This window comes from Nelumbo nucifera, chromosome 2 (assembly GCF_055504915.1).
Source record: "Nelumbo nucifera cultivar China Antique chromosome 2, China Antique-T2T, whole genome shotgun sequence".
In the NCBI taxonomy this organism is placed as follows: domain Eukaryota; kingdom Viridiplantae; phylum Streptophyta; class Magnoliopsida; order Proteales; family Nelumbonaceae; genus Nelumbo; species Nelumbo nucifera.
The window spans coordinates 35,326,995-35,345,296 of record NC_142650.1 but is presented as its reverse complement, the minus strand read 5'-3'; the positions used below and the strand labels follow the sequence as shown (position 1 = coordinate 35,345,296).

Genomic DNA, 18,302 nt, shown 5'->3' with positions numbered 1-18,302 from the left:
TTTTTTCTTCTTTTTTTTTGTTTTTTTTTCTCTTTGATGATCCTTGAGGTGCATTCAGTGGGTTTGGTTAGTTTGTCAAAAAAAGGTCTAATGCATAAGCTCAACTGGTTAACTAGAGACTTTTGTGGATTCAAGTGATTATTGAGGAAAGATGAATGGCCGAAGATGGCCTCCAGTCCTTTTTTTGATTAATCCATAGAGTACTACTAGGTTAGGATGGTGCCTTTACTCTATGTCAGCTTAGGCATTATTCAAAAGGAATGCACCATTCTTTGGTAGTTGCAATTTTGCCCCAGTTTGGACAGAGATGCTGACTTTATTACAGATTGGGAGGTTAAAAGGAAATTTAACTATAGAGCTCTTGATCAACAACTAACTTCCCTCAGGCATGCTTTTGGGATTCTGAGAAGAGACAAACTTTGCCTTCTTCAACAGGTAGACAACCCTAAACGGGCTAATCACTATCTTATAAGTAAGCATAGGGCAAGATAAGGAAAAAATGGGGAAAATAATAATTTTATTTACGGAAGTGGACCCATGAAATGGGCTGCTCTATGTACCCTTTGAAAGGGATCAGGCTGGATGTAGGCTCTATTAAGGAGGAAGCAGTCGGATTTGCTAGCTAAGAAGTGATTGCAAGACTTTGGAAGGGATTTTGTGCCACAACCCAGTAACTGATCTATTCACTGTCTAATGAGAAATTGGCCAAGGACTCTTGATGGTGCTTTCTTGTCAACATAACCCAGCTAGCAACTACTTCTTTCTTTATTTTTCCCTCACTCTCACTTCTTTTTTTTTTTTTTTGAATTTTGGATTTTGGATTTCCCCCCTTTGTTTTGATATTTTATATTTTTCTTGTACTTTGAAATTTTCCCTTTTTTGGATTTTCCTTATTTTCTTAGATCTTGACATGTTTCTCTTTTTTATGTTTTGGATCTTTTATCTTTTTGGTGTTTTGGATTTTTTTATATTTTATATTTTCCTATTTTTTTCTAAATCCTGGATTTTTTTTATTTTTTTGCACATTGGATTCCCCCTTCTTTTTTGAATTTTGTTTTTTCTTTCTTTTTTTATTTTGGATTTTTCTATCTTTTCTTTGTTATTTTTGATTTTGCATTTTCCCATTTTTTATTTATATATCCCTATTGTTATTTTATATATTCCCATTTTTTGCATTTACTTGGATTTTTTTCTTTTTCTTTTTATTTCTTATTTTTATTGATTTTGGATTTTTCCCTTTTTATTTGATTCCCTAGTTTTTTTATTTTTTCTCTTTTTTTGTATTTTGTATTTTCCCTTTATTGTATTTTGACTTTTCTTCTTTTTTTTTGGATTTTGGATTTTCTCTTTTGTTATATATTTTGGATTTTTTCTTTTTTGCATTTTTATATGTTAGTTTGGATTTTTCTTTTCCTTTTTTTAAACTTTCCATTTTTGGATTTTCTTTTGTTCTCTTTTCTTTTTCATTTTTGGGATTTTCCCATTTTTTTAATCTTTTTTTTGTAGCTTTCTTTTTTTTGCTTTTCTCTCTGTTTTCGCCGTTGACTCCTAGCAGTTAGTTAGTCTCTGAAGGTCCAGAGATGGCAACGAGAAAGAGAGAGGATGAGGGGAGGAGAGGAAAAGAGAGGAGAGAAGGGAGAATCCCTTGTGAGAAACCTAGGTGAGGATTATGATTGTGTTCTCCCTGGAGAAGAATTGCTCTCCCCCTTTTATATAGAGAAGGTTAAGGTTATTTAGGAAGAAGTTCTTTCTTGTTGGGAAAGAGAATCTTTTCTGTTAGGAAATGAGATCTTTCCTTTTATTTGACTATTAAGGGATTATTATTGGAGAGTCTTATCCCTTTCGAATTCTATTTGTATACGACCCTATTATATTGACGTAGTGTGGGTGACGTCATTGTTTGATAGGCATACATTTTATTAAACTTGCATGAGTAATTTAAAGATGCACATGTAACCGGCATTTATTCCCGATCTACCGTGATTCCGTAGTTCTCGTAATGTTGTCGGGTTCATCGCAATCGCATCGTAGACGTGCAATAGGTTACGGATCCATCGCAGGCGTCCACGTAGCATTGGTTTGACACCCTCTGTACTCTGATAGTCTTAGTGACCACCATGTACTTACATTAGCTCCCCTGCTTATCGATAAGCACTTACCTTCATATTTGTTTTTAAATCTTGGGGTCATTTGGTTTGCATGCGTTGGGTCTGGGAATTTGCCATATTTTGTAATTTTGTGTAGGTAGGATGTGTCTTGTGTTTGTGATGGGAATTTCCTGCGTTCCACGGTTTATCCCTCGTCTTTTGGTGGTTTCCTTCTTGTCAATGGTCAATGCTACGCCTTATTTGTGTGTTTCAGCCCCCCTGACTGTTGACGGGAAGGAAATTAGAAAAAGACATTGGGAATTACTGTGTGTGATGCTCCTTCTTGGCAACGGACAAGCTAGTGTTGAGTTTCCGTATTTCAGCCCCCCATGGCCATTAACAAGGGAGGATAGCAAGGGAGTGTATGGGATTGCAATGTGTGTTGCCTTTTTTGGCAATGGCCAAGTTCGTGTGTTCATGTTAATAGTGATCCTATGTTCACTCGGTATTTAGAAGTATTTAAGCTTTGAAGGAAAACATTATCGCAACTCTTGTTCTGACAAAGTAGATCGTGCGTACTCCTTAGTTCGGAAATTCAGTGCAATTGTCGAACTAAGATTTAAATTTGGGTGTTTTGCGAACTTTTATCACTTGAGTGTTGCTATGATTGGACTGTAAGGGTGTTGACATATGTACAACTTCAAACTTTAGTTGTAGATCGCTAGAGGGAGAAATCGAGTGTCATACCGATTCCTAAGATATACCGTATTAGCCATGCCATTCTAAAATCGAAAACTAACACCGCCGCACCGTAGGTATTTATCATAACATATTGGGCGTGTTTTCTGGTTTAAAGGCCCAGCACGATTTGTGTGGGTATTCAGAGTCTTAAGTTTTATCGCAAATTGCGTTTATAGGTCACAAATAAAACCCAAGTATTTAAAATTAAATATTTTGTGAACACGCCTGTATGTTTCATGGTGATCGGCCATCATAACTAGCCTCTAGTCCCAAATTGTTAGAGTGGAGGGAGAAATCGACTATTGTTCTGTTTCTCAAATTTTCATTGGGTGCGATAAGGTTGTGAACAATTTTAGTATGCGCATAGGAAAGGGAATTTGATTTTTGTAGGAGGATTGGGCTTCTATGTGGGCTTTATCGCAAGCATAGTGAACTTTATCGCAGATCGTTAGAGAAAACGAATAGTGTTGTTTCAATCATCTGAGATACTTTCGGGTGCAAAGGAGTTATCCCAAATAACATTATGTAAATAATAAATTAACGTTTTCATAGAAAGAGAAGTTTGAATTACTTTGTAGGGAAATGCAGTTTTTGCTACACACACAAGGATCAATGGTTGTTGTGCCATAAGAAGGTGATGCCCTCAATGGGCGATATAGTTTGGGTTTTAGTCATAGTATAATAAGTAGCATAGGTTAGAGTTTTGTCGCAACCGTGTTTGGGGAAGTGGAGTGTTGTTCTTCAGTGGAGTTTTATTGTCAATGTAGGGGCGGGTAAAGTTTGTTTTCCCTTAGTTCATCGCAGTTGGACAGAGTATATGTATTTATAAATTGGATAGGAGTCATACCTGCTATCGACGAAGCTCTCCAATGGTTACACGGAGGTATAGCTGTGCTTGGGGTTGCCAAGGCTTTGGCGGTGCCTAGGGTTGCCAAGGCTTTATCGGTGCCTGGGATGCTAGGGCTTTCTCTATGCCTAGGGTTGTTAGGGCTTTATCTGTGCCTAGGGTTGCCAGGGCTTTATCTGTGCCTAGGGGGTCGGGGCTTACTGAGGTGCCCGGGGTGTCTAGGGCTTTTGTAGTGTGCTTGGGGGTCCGGGGCTTACTGAGGTGCCTAGGATGTACAGGGCTTTTGTAGTGTGCCTGGAGTGCCGAGGCTTACTGAGGTGCCCGAGGTGTCCAAGGCTTTTGTAGTGTGCCTGGGGTGTCGGGGCTTTGTAGAGTGTCTGGGGTTGCCGGGGCTTACTGAGGTGCCCGAGGTGTCCGGGGCTTTTGTAGCATACCTAGGGTGCCAGGGCTTTGTAGAGTGCCTAGGGTTGCCGGGGCTTTGTAGAGTGCCTAGGGTTGCCGGGGCTTTGTAGAGTGCCTGGGGTTGCCGGGGCTTAGTAGAGTGTATATGTATATGTATATATGTATATATATAATAAGCACAATCGAGATTCATCGCAAGTTGAAGTTAACAATATGTTCATTCGAGAAATCAAAACTACATCGCACAGTTCAGAATACATCATGATATATATTTCATTGCAGCATATCATATGTTTAATTCAGACCAAAATCGAAACCGATATGGGTTGAAGTGTTGAGAATGATTTAAGGGAACATAAATTAACAATCTATATGTCAAAGAACATAATGAAATGGCAGAACAGAATTCATATAGCCAACCCATATTGTTAGGACAAGGCTTAGATGATGATGATACAAGTACTGCACGTATTGAAGATTCATGTTCTGCGCTTTCATCTTATAGTTTTTTAATAAACATTTTCATCTTATTGTCCTATTTAAGATTTAAGGTTTATGGATATTTAAAGCGTGGGAGAATACCAGTACAACTTTAAAGTTATCAGGATTCAGGATACAATAAAAACAACAAATCTCAAAATGGACAAAGTAGTGAAAATGAATAATTTAGTTACAGATGCATTACTTAATTGACAATCCTCAAAACCAATTTTTCACATTCTAAAATTCAGAAAGCCCCAATATCTTTATCTCTACCTTGTTACTTTTCTGTGTCCAGCTTGCAGATGAGCCTTCTATGTAAAGTTTTATTAGAAGCCCAAGTCCTTTCCCTCTAAGAACATGTTTCCAAATCCTCTTTTACGTTGCAGATTTCCAGAAGGATCACAATTGATTTGATTAATACAAAGTGGGTATAATGGTCAGGTCTTCTCACAAAATAAAGACACCAGTGATATTCAACCAGTTAGAGTGAACTCTACTGAGCTAAACTCTGATGGATGTTCCCCATGTAACACTGCAGGAGCTTTTAGAAAGGGTAATAATATAGCATATTTATGACCTGCCCATACAATTGATTCTGCACAAGTCGATTGTTACCGCTTTTTTATTGGTAAGGAAAATTATTACCTTGGTACACAAGAACGAGTTATCGGCATCCAATGGCCATGATAGGATGTCTATGGAGGGAGACCCACAATTAGTTACATGGTGGATGAGGAATGTTCCAAGGCCCCTGGAAAATACCTTACAAGGTTAGAGACTGGGTATGAAGAAGAAATGTTGAAAAGCATCAATATCATCTTAAATTCTCTCTAGATAAAGCCTTAAGCCCTCTGTTTGCCCCATGTGTGAAGGCCCATGTAAAGCCTCTTTTTTTCCTTAACTTGGGAAAATTACTGTCAAGTAACTTATTCAGAAGTTTGTTCCTATTCACTGCCTAACATTTCAAAATAGCACAGAACAACCTCAATGAAAAAAGACAAAAATACCAGCACCAGCATTGCTAGTTCAGTGTTCCAAAATGGTAGAAGTCGATAAATTTTAATGGAGGCCTTGTAACTTATCTTCCATTGTACAAACTACCATCTTTTTTTGCAGCCACCTAGTTTGGAAAAAAAAACTACCATTCTTGGTGGTCAGATGCACAGAAGGCTGACACTAACTGTCAGATTTGTACTGATTTAATGAAGGGCAGTTTTAACATTAAAGAAACAACCTACAATTCTTGTTCAGAAATTAAAAGAGAAAAGAATATTGATATTGATATTATTGTCCACACCAAATAAACTATCTTAGAATTGAAATTGAGAAATCAAAAACATGGCGGCTGTTTTGCATTTCCAACATTGGAACAATGAGTAGGAAGAGACTTCCAAATGAGGCAGTCCCAAGTAATTTTCTCTGACTTTTTGAAACTAGTACAAAAATTATAATACAACAAGACTCAGGCCAATTAGGCCTTCCTGAGCTCAAAACATATTACAAGAACATCCGTGATTTAGTACAAAGAAGGAGAGAAACATTCTGACTTTTGAACTCCTCATTCACCAATACCCAGGAGCAAATCTTCCCCACCACTTTCTGCACAATCTCATCTGGACTTTTAGATTGATTACAGAAAATTCTATTGTTTCTTTCCATCCAAATGGACCAAAGAACAGCCTGCAGAATAGTAATCCAAACAAGCCTGCCTTTCTTGCTAAGACCCTCCAATCTCCAACTCATAAACAGCTCATTCACAGACTTAGGCATAGCCCAACACACCTCTAGTTTCTTGAAGAAATGTCCCCAGATTGAAGAGAAGATCGGACAGTGAATGCACAAATGATCTATAGATTCAGCACCCATGCCGCATAAAACACAGGAGGGATCAGGAATCTGAACCATAATTAGTAAATATATATAAAAGGTGAAGCAAATTACTGAACCATAATTAGTAAATATATATAATGCATAAATTTATAAATAGAGTATAGAATATATTTCTGTACAATTTGATATCAAGAACAAAAAATTAAGGTGAACAATTTGATTTACTAAAAGATTGGCTAGACAATTCATGTTTAATATGCTTCCATTAAATTATAAAATATATGTAAAAGATTGGCTAGACAATTCATGTTTAATTTCTCCCACACATTTACTGTATGCTGGTACATTTTGTCTCATTTATGTATGTACCAAACATTGGTAGAATTTCAGAATATCCAAAGACAAAAGATTAGAGAACGTTGTATAAATTACACTCATGTACTATTTACTTTGAAGACAAATTTGTAAGATAAATTTATCAAGAAAACCAATCATTAATTAATAATATGACTTATCTATCAAAAAATAACAATAATATTGACTTGGATGAGCAAAGTGGACGCACTGATCACCAAATGCTGCTTTTGTTGAAGCCTACAAGGTAATTAGATTTTCTCCTTTTTTTATTTTGACTTTTCTTTTCTCTTTTGAATTTTGGATGTTCCCCCTTTTTTGTATTTTAACTTTTCTTCTGAATTTTCTCTCTGTCTTTTTATTTATTTTTATCATTTTTGTATTTGTGGCTTTCCATTCCTAATCTGGGACACTCTAAGATTAATCATGCAAATGTATCACACACAAGGTGGTTGACCCTAGAGTCTAGGCTTAAATGATGTGCATGGGTTTGGAGTGTGATATATAGATCATGGTTGAAAGGCCATCAGTCTTCAAACCTCCACCCGTAGGGGCTTCTCAGGTTGGTGACTGGCCGAGAGCTTTCCACCGGCCTCATCAGATGCACCCGATGGCCCAAGTGTACCAAACTCTCACCTAATAGGGCAATAGGTTTCTAAATAACTAAAAATGAAATACAATGCGCAAGTGGTTGTGCATCATATAAACATAAGCTAAACAACATATTATCAAAGCATGTAAACATGACTGCTATTATTTACTTTATTTAATGAAGTAAACAGCATGAAACGACTCTAGATCTCCTGCCCACGAGAACTCTGCCCACGCCTACCCACAATACACTACCCCTGTGAATTGGGAAAATATCCCCTTCCATAATACTATACAGAGGATGAGATGTTCTCCATGTGTGGCTGTGATAAATGTAGGCAGAGTTCTCGTGGGCAGGAGATCCAAACTTGCATAAAACCAAAAGAATAACCTATCTAACAAGAGAGAGAGAGAGATTCCACACTTAGATATACTGATTACTGAATAAGGGCAAGACAATAAAGTGCATAATTGAATAAGGCAATCAGAAATTATTGATACTATGGGAATGCAAGTTATTAAGCAATCTTGAAGTCAACTTGGAAGAGGGATTCGACTATGCCCAAAAACTAAAGCCAAACCTTTTAGAGAGACAACTTAAAGTTTGTTTGGCTCTCCAACAATAGCCTTTGCTACTCCATACTCAAGGCTTTCCCTTTTCTTTTCTTTTTTTTTTTTTTCTTGAGAGGAAGGAACTAGGGGAATGAAGGCGGGAAAGTTCCAGTTCTACAATTTCACAGGGGCTGAACGGTGATGCTCAACCTCGAGGGGAACCTGCTGTCAGCCTACTCATTGGTTCCTAAAAAAATGGCGTATGACAATTGAACTTCCAATTACTGATGACTTTACAGTTTTATCACCGTAGGAATACTCCCTCCTCTTGCGCAGAGGCTGAACCCTAGGTCTACCACCCTTTCAGTTCTGAAACACCACCCAACTTAGGATTGTTATCTTGAAGGCCTTAAACATGTAATCACCTACTAACTCCACTCAGGTCCACCTATGAGAGATTAAATCAGAGTAGTATAAGATCTGTTTTGGAATGCTGGATGGAGCTTGTTCAGGGCAATGAAACACCCATTTATTCTAAAGCAGAGCTCTATACTAGGCCTAAAGTCAACTTCAATTCAGTGAAGGACACTTGGCACAAGTCTGAAACCAGTTTTTAAGTCAAAAGAGACACTTACTCCCAAGGAAAAGAGGTTAACTAGACATTTTTTAAATCCCCAAATGAAAATTATTACAAGAAGACATCTCTGTGGAATGCTGTGCACTAATACCCCACTTATCACTAAGAGAGTCCGGACTTCAAAGGAAAAAAGAAACAGACTAAGCCGGTTCCTAGTTGTTTGGTGCAAACACCAGATTAGAACTGTAGCTGTCCTAAAGCTAACTCTCTGAATTGATCCAACAACTACAACAAAGAACTAGCCTCAAATAGGTCAGACTAGAAACAATCTCTCATGGTTGAGTAACCTGTACCCGTAGTTCCTAGAGCCGCTTACCCGAACTGCATATAAACAACTCAAACAAGTAGGTCAAGACTCTTCTGACATTAAGATACAAGTTTAAACATCTTTGACACAGCTGCTGAAGGTCTGGCTAACAAGATTCTGGCTTACTCTCATTCTAGGCAACGCCCTTACTTTCAACCCAGAAAGCTTACTTTACATGCACCACTTCAAACTTAGTAAAAAAAATCACTCTTTATCTAGTGCGGCTGGTATGGCCATGTTTCTCTCGTCCTTATATGTCCTTACCACCGCAATGGAATAAGCACACTAGACAGCACAGTTCAAAAACACTAGTGAAAAATCAATGTCTTAGTTCAAAATCAGTTTCAGGGGTTTGGGCATCAGACCTTGTGATGTTATCAAAAGAAGTCAAGGGAACCGGACTTGTAGGTAGAAGGTCCCAAACTCAAGCCTTGAATTAGAATGCAAAAACTGGACCACCATTAGCATTCAAATTTCAGACTGAAACATTTAACATAAGCTTGCACTCAACAAACAATCTAAGCTACAGTGACACTCAGAAATCATGGAATTTAAGGGAAACAGGAATGTGACTAGTAACTCTAGTGCACCCTGTAGATTGGAGCTTTGCTGAAAGTGCCATAGTAATTTTGGGCACAAAAGAGAAGGTTGACCTCAGCCCAGAGCAAGAATCACCTTCCTTATTCCAAGGATCTCAAGAAGGGAATTAAAAGAGAGGGAAGACTAGAAACAACATTTTATCTTGAAAAGATCGCGAAATGAAGCTCAACTTATTGAAGTTAAACAAACAAATTAAAGATTTCAACACACACCAACAGCAGATGCTTTACCATTAAAACATATTGGGAAGGAAGCCATCCTTTCACACAATTGACCTACTGTTTTACTTATTCGACATAAGGCAATATCAGTCACCAAAGGAGTTTTCAAGCAACCATACTTCAGCAACCTAGAAGGGTCCAAGGAGGCTACTTCCTATCCAAGTCTGAATTGATATGACACTTTGTTTTTGCTTTAGTACCCAACTCCCTTTTCCCTTCATTTTGCCCAAACCAAAAGCCAACTTCTAAGAGTAAGGATCCACACTTTATTTCAGACCCAAGAGCATTTATTTCAAACAGGGGAATTCAGACTTTTACCTTTACAATAAAGAAACCAGGACTGAAATTAAACATAGAGGCCTAGCTAAGGCAATCCAGCCCCAAACCTAAATCTCTTTAGCCGTTAACTGCACAGGTATTTTATCAATTAAACCTACGGCCATCTCAATCTGAGAGGGGAATGAAGGGAGACTAGAATGGTGGTCCCAAAGTCAAAGTTTCGGTCCCGTGACTTTACAGAGACTGCATAATAATGTTCAGAACTTGAGGTAACCTGGTATCAGCCTTCCTGCATGACTTCCAAATCCATAAAAGCCCATCTAGTTTAGTCTTCCCTAAGCCTAGGCCCTAGGATGAAGGCAGCTGACGTCTGAGGAATAGGACAAGTGATAAACATAAAACAATGTCGAATCTACCCTTGGGATTATATTCACATCCAACCTGGACAAACCCAATCTGAAATCAACTTATAGACAAGATTGAAACCGGACTTAAGAATGCCAGATACTTCTTTTCATCATGCCCCAAGTCTGAGTTTCTCACAGATATGCCTGGTCTGTGTGCCAATTCTGAAATCCAGCAATAGTGATTCCCTCAAATCAAGAAATGATTCGGGAAAACAATAACATGGACATGTATGATAATTGGATTACAAACAACTGCTATTGGGAACTTAGAGGAAACAAACATAATTGCTTTGTACTTTACTCCTTTTTTTTGCAGAATAAAAAGAAACCACTAAGGGCTTGAAACTTACAATTACCAGAATGTTGTTTAAGAGTAACACCGATTGCCCAAAAGGGGAACCGGCGTTGGAAATGGTATTCACATTGTTCTCAGAACTCCCCAGTGGAGTCGCCATTCTGTGAACGTCGGAAAAATCCGGCTCCGGCGGTTCACCTCATGACCAAATGTAAGGAGTCGCCACCCATCAGAAACACATAACTGGTAGTGATGGGTCTCCCAGAATTGGATTTCAAAAATAAACTTGAATTTAATGGCGACTCCCTATCATTCGACCCAAACAAAGTAAACAAACCTGGGTAAGATGAGAAAGAGAGAGGGAAGGGGTTAGGCACCCCTTTATCCCAACTCGCGCAGAAGATAGATTGGAGATTCGGATCCTCTAATAGCTCGAAGGAATGCTCCCTTCTACATTCCCAGACCAATCCCCTTTTGGATGCAGGGGCCTGAGCAAAAGGATGAGAAACTACTTCCTCACCCCCTTTCTATCAGAGTCCCCACCCAGAGAACCCCCAAGCCTAAAAAAAAAAAAAAAAACAAAAGCAAGAACGTCTATTACAAAAACAACTACTGCAACTACAAACTTTACCCTAAAAGAAGATACGAGGTAATCGAAATATACCTCTTGTGGCGTGAAATGAGAAACGGTGATGCAAGGGAAGGGAAAGTTCAGCCTCTCGATGAAGCTCCTTCAGCGATGGAAACTCTACTTGGGCTGTATGAAAGCAATTCTTCTCTTCGAATTTGACGCGGACTGAGACAGGATCTTCGACTGTTTTCTCCTCTCTCAGCTTTCTCTCACAATCTTCTCTCCTCTCTCAAGACCTCCTTCCACTCATTGGGAACAAACAATGCCTCCCCTCAGGAAGGGGTCTTCTAAACAAAAACAGAGAGGAAAGGGGTTTTAGGTGGATAGGCTAGGGTTGGGGGTAAATTGGGGAAAGAAGGGTAACTTGGTATTTTTGCAAACTTGGAGTAATTTGGGAATTTAGGAGAAGGGATATTTTGGTAATTTTAGGGGAGAGGGTATTTTGGGATTTGGGTTGGGGTAGTTTGGGTATTGGTCAAAAGGAGGTAAATTGGGTAACTTTGGTCAAGAGCATTTTGGTAATTTTGGTTAAAGGGTATTTTGGAAATTTAGGGGGATTTTGGAAGGATGGGCAATTTTGAAAATTAGGCCAAGGGCAATCTAGGGATTGGTCAAAGGGGTAATTTTGGTAATTCAGAAGAGGAAAGTGTTACGGGGATTTGTTCAAAGGGTATTTTGGTAATCTGGAACGGGGGTATTTTGGGAATTTGGTTTAAAGGGTATTTTGGTAAACTAATCAGAGGGTATCAGATAAGATCTATAATGAGTTTTGAGGATTTGGGGATTGAGATTTGGGTTATTTGGACATTCTAAGATGAGTGGTAAGATCATATCAGGCCAACTGGACCCAGATCGGACATATCTGAAAAGGGTTCAATTCTTTTAATCAGGGGCCTTAAAATGAAATCTTAGTATGATAAAAAGGCAAACAGAATACTATATTAATAATACAAGTTAATCTTCTTCCTGGGACTCAAATTTGCCTCACATTTACACCATGCTCGATTGATGGCAATGTTTAAAGTATTGCAACATATTATACCTCCATATAATAGAATAAATATTGATTTTTGAATTCAACAATACACCGTATAAATATGAAGGGAATTGGGGTGATTTGTCATCTTTCAATAATGGTAGTAGGTGTGGAGTAATTATTGTGATGTGGTTGAATAGTGGTATCCATTTGGGTAGGGTAAATCTCTAAACTCTAGAATCAACTTAGTTGGGAGTCTATTCCAAGAATTTAGAACTTACCTTACTCTAATTGAATAGGGCCAATTAAAGGTTGATTTGATGTCAGTTCCATTTATTCCAAGTAGAAACTAGCCATCTGCTCACTCATATATAAAATTGTTATAAAAGCAAGTCAAAATACTTTAAATGACTAATCAGCTTGCATTTCCATCAAACAAGATTTTTTAGGTATTTTTCAAAAAAAAAAAAAAATCAGTTGAAATAAAATTGAAAACGCTTAAGAAATGGGACGCATGTAAAATGCTACATTGCAAACCGATGTTTTAAAAATTGACTTAGAACTGGAACCATTCTAACCACCGATTTTTGGGTTAATAGTTTAATTGTCCAGTTCGAACAAATGGCCCGTTCCAATAAAAAATTAAAATAAAAGGCCAATAACTAATGAATGGGTCAAATGGATCAACAGTTCAACCGCTCGAATCAATGGATCATTGACCAATTCAACAGTTTTTTACCAAAGACCAGGTTTAGGGTAAAACGGAACTGATTGCTTGAATGGTTCCCAAGCCAAACGGTCCAACCATCTGGGTCGTCAAACAAAAAAAACGTATAAAAGGGAATGGTACCAAATACAAACCTTACTGAAATATTTTTCAATAAGGTAAGGACAGGACCAATGCATATTTCTGAATTCCACCCCAGATCCATAAACATTTAAAATGTCAAATACCCCACTATATGCACAAAATTCTGACCCTGTTTTCCCTATTTTTTTGGTGGTAATGAGATTGGATTTGAGAATTATATGTCAGTCCACAAATTATTACATAATCAGGTTCTCAACTTTCAATATTTCCTTCCACCACAAAAAGCTTTAAATATTTCCAAACAGTAAAATCGTAAACTTAAAAACCCCTTTAATATTCACAAACAACAAGGACAGCTACCAGACGACGAAACTGTGTTATCCAATCAATGGTCCAAGACTATCCATCAAAATTATATGGGATTTTTACCGATCAATCCACCTCAGAATTGGGATTTTTTTTTTCCAAATGTATTTACGCCTAACTTCCTTATAAACACCATCCTCCGTGAATTTATCATCTTTTTCTCTCTTGATATTGATCCAAATTGTACGATAAATTTATAAATTCTGAAATGGAGTGGATCGTAAAATCCCCAAATTATATTCTATATTGAAAAAAAAGCGTGACGAACCAAAGCACCGCCGGAGGCGGAAACTACCACTGAGATTTTCTATTTAGTTTCTTTTATTCTTCAATCAAAGACGCGGTGTGACGATGGTCTTACTCTGTAGCTCGAGCACTCTACAAAGTTCCGGAAACGACGACTTCCGTATCTCGGCATAAACCCCTCCATCCCACTTCCTAGCGGTCAAGGCCAATTTCTCACCCATGCGCAGTGCGGCCTCCAGAGTCTCCGCCGCGCTATCGTGTGCCGAGTCTATGATCCCCATTTTGATCGCCTCCTCGGCCTTCACCTTCGCGGCATGCAGAACCACGTCACGCCGAACCATCGGCGATTGGATCTTTTCTCTCAACAACGCTATGAAATAGTCGGGAAGAGTAAGCCCGATGTCGAGCTCGCTCATGTAAAGGACCCCCCTGTCTTTCCTCATCAAGACGTAGTCGTGGCTAAGCGCGAGCATGAATCCGGCAGCAGCGGCGTGCCCAGATACGGCTGCTATAGTGGGCATAGGGAGGGAGAGCAGGTCAACCATGATGGCCTTTAAACCGTCGCCCATGTGCTGAAGCCGGTGGAGGAAGCCGCTGGACCCGGACCCGGCGGACTCAGCCCAAGCGAGATCGAAGCCATTGGAGAAGAACTTACCCTGGCCAATCAGGACCGAACCGCGCTTGGCCTGTGCACGGACTTGGCTTAGAGCTGACCGAATCTCGCCGATGAGGTTGGGGTTCAACCGGTGCTCATCGTCACCGATTAGAGTTAGAAGGAAATTGTTACCGCGCTTTTCTAACGTGCACATGGCCGTCGTCTTCTCTTCACGCCCATGTCGTTTCTCACTCTCTCTGCCAAACTATTTATGGGTGGAAATCGGAAAAGCCATGCTTTTCCTGAGGATAATTTTTTCAACGGTTGTGATTTAGATTCTGCGTATTGGACGGAGAGAAACGATTCTGGCCAAAAGTCTTAGTCCACAGGTAGGTGTTTTTTTTCTGGGTAATGTCTGGCGGGTAGTCAACATTCCCAGTTCTCAAGGAAGCCACCACTCACGAGAGTTTACTTTCGTCACGACGTTTCCAACTGTCAAGACTAATCCCCAGATGTTTTGCTACGTTTCGTCAAGGTGCTTTCGTTATTCAGTTCTCACGTAATCACTCATAAAAATCTGTATAACGAATCCTGATAAGTCGGGGTCACCACCCACCAAGGGTCTGAATGTAGTGGGCACCTAGGTAAGTAGAATGAGTGAACGTGACACATATCCCAATTATTAATAAAACGTATTCATTGTTTTTATTTTTAATTATTTTGACAAAAATAATAAAATAATAGATAATTTCTATCTAACCGAAAGGCTCATTAACTAGGATATCTGTCATATAGATATTATATGTTCACTCATTGTGCTTACCTAACCTGCCTACTACATCCGGACCCATCAACAAAATACATTCCAACACACTTGAGAGTACACATGGCGGGTACTATATGGTGGGTCTCGGTCTACGATGAGATGTGTCATGCTATATCGTTTCGACGTCTTGGGATGGTGTTGTAAAGTATTTTGTTGGTAGGTGATCTCAACTCGAGTATAAATCGGTTTACTTTGGATCCACGACAAACATTGAACCTACCCAATTTTGATGGTATTTTGCCATTGTTTTATCTCTAGAATCAATTTTTCTTTAGCGGAGTACAAATGCAAATATGTAAAGTGCAAAACCTTATCTTTTCTATGTAATATTTATGTTGTACATATTTGCACTTGTACTTTTTCCAAACCAAGCCTTAATTCAAAAAATAGAACATATTATTTATAAAACTGAATGTCAATTAGGGGTGTAAATGGATCGGATGATCCGATCTGATTCAATCCTATTTGGTCAAATTTGGGTTGCCCTTATTTGAATCTTCAAATTGGATAATAGGATCTGATAAGAAATTGGATTGGATTTGGGTCACCCTTATCCGATCCGATTTATGTTATATATAATACATATATATGTTATTTATTTATTTATAAATATTATTATTTATATTGCATTTTTTAAAATTTGTTATATCATTTACTTTTTTATAAAAACATGTATATATATGTTGAAAATAATTAAAAATACTTATATTTTTTGTTTTTTTTTTCTTTATTTAAATTGGTATATTTTATTTTTCTTTTAATAATTTATTAATTTTTAAAGAAAATAAGTCAAATCATATCAAATCCGAAGATCTGACTTATTGATAGGATTCGAATTCAGATTGAGGCCTGTCAGATCCGATCGGATTGGAATCTGCCATGAATAGTGTCAGATTAGATACTGATACAAATATATCCTGATTCAAATCTAATAAGATCCGATCTATTTGCTACTACTACCTTTATTGATTAAATTGAGTAATTTAATTTGTAAATTATCATGATATATCAATATATAATTCAAAATTCATCATTATTATTATTATTTAAATTTTGTAAATATTATCTTTTACATTATTTATCATACACATAAAAATATAGACCGAAAAATATTATAAAAAAGTGATTTAATGGTTTAGTGAGAATCATTTTAACCATGAGTGCTTGAGTTTAAATCTTAACATTATTAAAGTTTTTTCGGGAATTTATTTCAATGCAAGTTTGGTTTCAAGTTGGCTCCACCATGACCAATCAAGGCAGGCCTCATTTGGTTTTGAGTAGAACCTATCCGAAACATTCACTCTTAATTGGTTATACAGGTTTGCAATGGCTGTTCAGACCCTGTTCTAAGACCAAATCCCGATCCTTTTACATGGCCAACAAATAGATTCAAGTTGTCATGATTGGTAAGGATTTCTCTCAAAATCATTATAGTATTAAAACCAAATCACTTTTAAGACATAAAGCACAAAGCCTATCGATGCTTTATGCGTTTAGGCCTTAAAAGCACAAATCCTAAACTTATCCAAATGCAGCCAAAGTTTGAACCAAACCAAAACACAACTTGACATGGGCTAGGACTTAGGTGGACTTAATTGGGTCAATATGAATGGGTCAAGTAGGTAAATATGGGTGGATTGTGACCCATTAACAAGGATTGATGATGTGTCATGGTGGATTTGTATTCAACCCTTACCCAACTCAACCTAACCCATCCATTTTCCACCCTTAGGATCAATTCACTAGCGTGTCCATTCTGATATGTAGCCCAGTTCACAGTCTGGTACTACTTTTGCTATGATATAATGTTGCATTGAAACAAGGAAATCAAAGTGATGTACTGAAAATTTGATACAACCCCACCTTCAATGAGATAAGGTGACATCATGGTGGGGACATATTAATAAATCTAAGGCCATGATTCCACATCTCAATTCCAAGAATGAAGGAAGCCTAACTGGATTAGCCGTGAAGTCCTATGGCTACTGGATTATCTCATGCAGTTGGGTAGAAGAGGGTCACATGTAACTAGATGAACAGTGTTGTGTCCTCTTGTTGTTCATGAGATTACATCCTACTCATTTTTTCAACCTTCACTTCAAGGATTCCTTCATATAATTGTATGAAAAGAGGCATAATATTGGTTTTTTCAAAAAAATTTACAAAATTCAGCCACATGTTGATGGATTGTTAATGGAGGGGAGGTCTTTATCAAATAATGCCATATGATGGGGGAGGTCTTAGTCCAATTTGAAAAGAGAGTGGAAGTTTTAATATTTTGGAGAAAAAGCCAAGGGACGCTTAAGTCTTTTACCTTAAGTTGGCTCCGTTCGTTTCAACTTACTTATGTAAATGAGTTTATCTAAGAAAATGTTTCCTAAGTAAAACTTGTCTAGGTAAGTTCGATTCCAATATTCTTGCGTGATATAAGTTATTTACCCAAGTAAAAAGAGAAGTAGGAGAGAGGAACATTATCAGTGCACGAGTAAGTTGCTTACCCACCCTCTAAGAGGGTATTAGTTGTTGAGGTAATAGGTACTCTCCGTTATCTTGACTTACGGTGGGACCCAATATAGTAACATGTGAATGTAGAGATGTGTGGTCAATTGCCTATTTAACCAACTTACCCCTTGCTAAATACCAACAAATGAATAGGGCCTAATAAAAAGAGGATGTTTATGATGATGGGCATAGAGACTTGGGAAATTAAAGTAAAATAAATAGATTTTAAAGATGATGTAAACTCTTAGTTTGAGGGATATCATTTACTTCCCTAAACTACACAATCCAACTAAAGTGTATTTGAAAATGTTTACTTGTTACATCAAAATTTAAACAAATGACATTAAAGGCGTTATATGGTCTACTTACTTTTTATTAATTCACATTTTAAAAATATAGATACCATCATATTATATTGTTGTATCACTGGTTTGTTCATAGTAAACCTGATAAGTGATTTTGACTCTTTTACACAGAAGGAAAAAGTGGTCTCACACACTCACCCCACCCGACCCCACCCCACTCCATAGGTGAGAAGCCTCCATGGCGATACCATATTTCTTCTATTTCTACAAGAATGACTACTACTGTAAAGTGACAAGTCTTACAGTACCTAAAGTCTTAAACCAACTTTGATTTCAAAAATGGAATTACGGAGGTAACATCACATTTGTTGACGTGGCCAAATATGATCATAGAAAGAAGCTATGAGGAAA

At 37.8% G+C, this 18,302-nt stretch overlaps 1 protein-coding gene across 6 annotated transcripts; it reads right to left on the bottom strand.

The window, feature by feature from the left end:
• Positions 1-4,615: 4,615 nt before the first annotated feature.
• On the bottom strand, positions 4,616-15,003 carry LOC104612317 (enoyl-CoA delta isomerase 3-like). Of its 6 annotated transcripts, none has more exons than XR_016082955.1 (3): positions 13,779-15,003; positions 11,298-12,126; positions 4,616-5,311 (listed from the first exon to the last, which is right to left on the bottom strand). XR_016082955.1 is itself a non-coding variant. In XM_088899075.1 (2 exons), exons 1-2 carry the CDS (start codon positions 14,470-14,472, stop codon positions 5,280-5,282), a joined length of 726 nt encoding a protein of 241 aa, XP_088755201.1. In that variant the 5' UTR covers positions 14,473-15,003; the 3' UTR covers positions 4,616-5,279. The 6 variants fall into 6 exon arrangements, 3 of the variants coding, with proteins under 3 accessions (XP_088755201.1, XP_088755200.1, XP_088755202.1); XR_016082956.1 differs by lacking the exon at positions 4,616-5,311 and adding an exon at positions 5,833-6,456; XR_016082954.1 differs by lacking the exon at positions 4,616-5,311 and adding an exon at positions 6,268-6,407.
• Positions 15,004-18,302: the final 3,299 nt, after the last annotated feature.

Bases quoted from the DNA above. Each gene is read 5' to 3' on its own strand.
- LOC104612317 (XM_088899074.1), bottom strand. From the start codon at position 14,472: ATGTGCACGTTAGAAAAGCGCGGTAACAATTTCCTTCTAACTCTAATC. The intron at 6,408-13,778 runs GTAAGACCATCG...CTGAATCTATAG, and splicing joins TAGAGTGCTCGAGCTACAGA to ATCATTTGTGCATTCACTGT.